At 33.8% G+C, this 3930-nt stretch overlaps 1 protein-coding gene across 3 annotated transcripts; it reads right to left on the bottom strand.

The window, feature by feature from the left end:
• Window positions 1-815: 815 nt before the first annotated feature.
• LOC130505826 (uncharacterized) lies at window positions 816-2975 on the bottom strand. Of its 3 annotated transcripts, XM_057000444.1 has the most exons (4): window positions 2608-2975; window positions 1608-1660; window positions 1339-1398; window positions 816-1250 (listed from the first exon to the last, which is right to left on the bottom strand). In XM_057000444.1, the coding sequence occupies exons 1-4, from the start codon at window positions 2852-2854 to the stop codon at window positions 1221-1223; spliced, it is 390 nt and encodes a 129-aa protein (XP_056856424.1). In that variant the 5' UTR covers window positions 2855-2975; the 3' UTR covers window positions 816-1220. The 3 variants fall into 3 exon arrangements, 2 of the variants coding, with proteins under 2 accessions (XP_056856424.1, XP_056856423.1); XR_008941812.1 differs by having other exon boundaries at window positions 816-1398; window positions 2604-2975; XM_057000443.1 differs by having other exon boundaries at window positions 816-1398.
• Window positions 2976-3930: the final 955 nt, after the last annotated feature.

Here is a 3930-nt window from a genome sequence, read left to right on the forward strand (position 1 = left end):
CTCATCCCATTTCTTCTTTGTAATAGGATCATCTGCTGCTTTGGTCTCCTGCTCCCTCACACCTATACTTTCCTCACATGAGTTCCCAATGTAGGCAGAATAAGAACACTCTCCTCTCACCAACTTTTGCGCAGCTTTCTTGATCATCTTTAAGCTCATCTTATCACTTAGATACTCTGACTTTCTGTCCCTTCTCTAAGCTTTTCTCATCTTGAACCATTTCTTGGAAAGCTTTCTTAACCTTCCTCTTTTAAAGTTAGTACCACCCTTCACTTGAGTTGATACCTTGCTCTTCTCATACACATCACAAGTGTATTGAACAAGCTCACACATCTCGGCTACAAGAAAGCTAAAGACACCATCTTGTTCTCTCATTTCTTGAATTGTTTCCGACCTCGCCATAAGCTCCAGCCACACTTCTTTCAGCCTTCCCACAAGCTGATAAATCTCATCCTCTTCTTGTTTCCAGTTGCGGATCAATCCTTTGTCATCACACACCTTCACAAGTTTGGATTTTTCTTCATGAGCTGATTCAATCCCACTCTGTATAGTGTTTCTTTGAGCAGCTTCCTCTCCATCTCTCAGACTTCTTGTTTGGCCTTTTTCAGTTGCCATTTCTCTTAAAGGTTCCATCTTTAGCTTGGATCTCCTTCTAATAGCTCATGCAAAACTCCTCCACAAGCTAGAAAATACTTCTGAGCTTGTCAAACAGTTAAAGGAACTATCTTGAAACTGAATCTCCAAAATAAACACCAACAGGGACAAACTTGAGTTTTTCAAAGATCTAACTTGGAGAAAACCTCAAGAACACTCAAGAACATTCAGATTTTTTTTTTTTAATTATGAAACAGAAACCACACTCTCTCCTTTTTGAAGAACCTGGCTCTGATACCATAAACACTTTTGTGTGTTTATAGTGTGATTAAGGTTTAATATGAATGTTTTGTATGAGATTAAAGAGATTATAAGATTAGAGAGAATAAAGAACTAGAGAGAGACTAGAAAGAGACTCAAAACTCTATTATTTTATTAGAATGAGTTTTCATAAAAATATATAGAAGATACATTTTGAATCCAGATCTCGATATGTGTTCACACCTTAAAGTCAACACTTTTCAATATTTAACACGGTGTCTTATTAAACACCAGATCAGAACTCATCAGCAATGGTTCACACTCTTATCTCCTTCTCATCTTAGATGTTGCTTGCTTCGTCTCTCTTATATCATTGGCCCTTTCACAAACTTTCTCTATACAACAGAGAACCACTAAAATCACTAAAATCAAAGGAAGACCAAAGATAGAGCCAACAACAGAAGTATCATCTAGCCATTTTACCTTGTTTACGTTATTCATGTCTACTATGCAAGAGTGATATGCTCTGATTCCTTTGGATATCTGCAAAAATCTTGAGATGGTTATTAATCAAACACAGAGATACAAAAAAGGATTTATCGTAGTCAACACCTACGAATGAAGGAAAGGGTCAAAGAAAACCAAACACGGAGTATAAAGACAGTTTTTTCATGTAAGCCTCTTCCAAGCAAAACTTTCTGATCCATGAACGGGGTTAAAACAAAACCAATATGACAGAAAATTATGTGTACCTGAGCACTTGTAACATGGTGGTCAATCAAGAACAGTTTGTCATCCCTCAGATCTGCAACGCATTTGATGAACAGAAAGCAGTTAGAAAGAAGCCGAATAATAAAATTTAAAAATGGTCAAAGCGAATTCAGACATATTTGTTCTTTGTAAAAAACAGAGTTCGGTTACACCAATGTTCACAGAAGATAAAAGTGTAACAAAATCACAAGAAAAATGTCATTGAAACAGAAAGGAGAAAAATTAAAAAGAGATGCAAAGGATGATTTATGAAAGAACCAAATAAAAAAACAGAACCAACGAATTTAAGGCAATGTCCACTAGAGTGGCAGTGTAAAATCCAGAGAAGCTTAAGCAATGACATGAGAAGTGAACTCAAGTAGATGTTATCTAATAAATCAAATTGAATGAATGGTCAAAATTGGTTGAAGTAGACGATGAGTAACTTACATGTTATATGTATAATGAAACCAAGAAGACTAAGAAACTCCGAATTGGTTTAACAAAATTGAAAGCAAAGTAAGAAAAGAAGAGAAGACAAGTAAAAAAACAAGACCTTTTAATAGAAAAAAGAACCCATTAACCAACAAACAAATTCTACACGATGATCATCCACTTTAAGAAGAAGTAGGGAACAAACAATTCTATACGATGATCACAGAGGAATACAGAGAAAACAAATAAGAAAAAGATGATTCTCAGGATACTAGACTCTAAACGACTTCAGCTTTCTCCAGATCATCATCAACACTCGTTAAGACCAACCCAACCCAAACTCTGTTTCTATGCACAAGATTCAATTTTTTCACTAGTCACGATACTCTTCTACTAGAGGACTCTAAAATATTTGACCTTCCTCAAGATCATCAAGAACATCATCATCCACATCGGGTTTTAAAACCAACCCAAACTGTTTAAACAAAGATCGATCTCTTGCCCGACGGGAACCGCCAATGAGATTCAACAGTTCTTTTTCGACAGACAGAGGATTTTCATACCTACAATCGGATCTTGCTTCTTCTTCTTCCACCTTCAGCACCGCAAGCCTTGCCTCTTGTCTCATTCTCATTCTTGCTTTTTCTTCTTGAAGAAGCTTCCTCTGCTTCTCTCTTCTCATCTTCATCATTGCCTCAGGCTTGTTACTACTCGACTTGACAATGATATCCGCAAACCTAATCTTTATCTCTGCCGCGCGAACAGATTTTGACACGAACAGCGGATCACGACCCTGACTTGTCGCTGTCGCCATTGCGAAACCCTAGTTTCTGGATTTGAAACGGAGAATGGGATAGAAACGAATCGACAGAGAAGTAACAAAGAAATCAAAATTTTGAGGAAAAGAAACCCTAAAACTCGGATTTGTTTTTGTGTTTTCTTGGAAGAGCGAAAGAGTTTCTGTAAAAATCTGTTTCGGTAGACTCAAGTGTGTTTATATAGGAGAAGGCGATCTTGTTAAGTGGGACCTCTCTTTTTTATTTTTAATCAACAAGTGGGACTCGCTCTATTGCCTTCTTTTCGTTTAAAATTCGATTATTCGTTTTGCAATGGGTATATATTTCACAAACACCATTATTAACCGTGAAAAATGGTGAAGAGTCCTAAAAGAAAATAATATATTAATATTAATTTTTTTGTAAACAATAATATTTTAATATTCTAATCATATAATTATATATTTATTTGTTAGTTTTTTTTTAATTTAACAAAGTGTGTTACTTTAATTTCTTAAAGGTCCTATAAACTTATATTTTAGAACTTTTACCAATTGTCTCTCTTATTCTTCTGATTTTATATTTTTGTAAGTATTATAACTCCTTCCTTCAACTATAGTTGGAGCTGCCCAGATCAAATATTATCATATTTTTAATATTTGTGATTTTTATTATTTTATAGATATTTAATTTTCCGATTTGTTTTATTTCAAAAAAAAATATGGATATCCATTTTGGATATCCGAAAATTAATGGATATTTACAATATTTACAGATATTTTATCTATTTTGTTTAAAACATATAAATTTACAAAACATTATACAATTTTTTTTTTTTTAAAAACAATACATAATATAAAAGATAATCTTAAAAATTATAGACATGTACTTTTTTTAATCAACAAGTGGGACTCTTTCTATTGCTTTTCCGTTCAATTATTTGTTTTGTAATGGGTATATTTCAATGAAGTCATTTACCATGGCTCTAGTTAAGGGTGAGCTGCCCAGATCAAATATTATCATATTTTTAGTATTTGTAATTTTTTCCTATAGATATCTGATTTTTCTATTTGTTTTACATCAAACTCTTACACAGTATCACAAACGAAATTGT

The sequence above is a fragment of the Raphanus sativus genome, unplaced genomic scaffold, assembly GCF_000801105.2.
Source record: "Raphanus sativus cultivar WK10039 unplaced genomic scaffold, ASM80110v3 Scaffold2617, whole genome shotgun sequence".
Classification (NCBI taxonomy): domain Eukaryota; kingdom Viridiplantae; phylum Streptophyta; class Magnoliopsida; order Brassicales; family Brassicaceae; genus Raphanus; species Raphanus sativus.

Coding starts and splice junctions, on each gene's coding strand:
- LOC130505826 (XM_057000443.1), bottom strand. CDS start 2,854: ATGGCGACAGCGACAAGTCAGGGTCGTGATCCGCTGTTCGTGTCAAAA. Junction 1,661..2,607: donor AGAAGAAGCAAGATCCGATT/GTAGGTATGAAA, acceptor AATGCGTTGCAG/ATCTGAGGGATGACAAACTG. Junction 1,399..1,607: donor ACCATGTTACAAGTGCTCAG/GTACACATAATT, acceptor AGATTTTTGCAG/ATATCCAAAGGAATCAGAGC.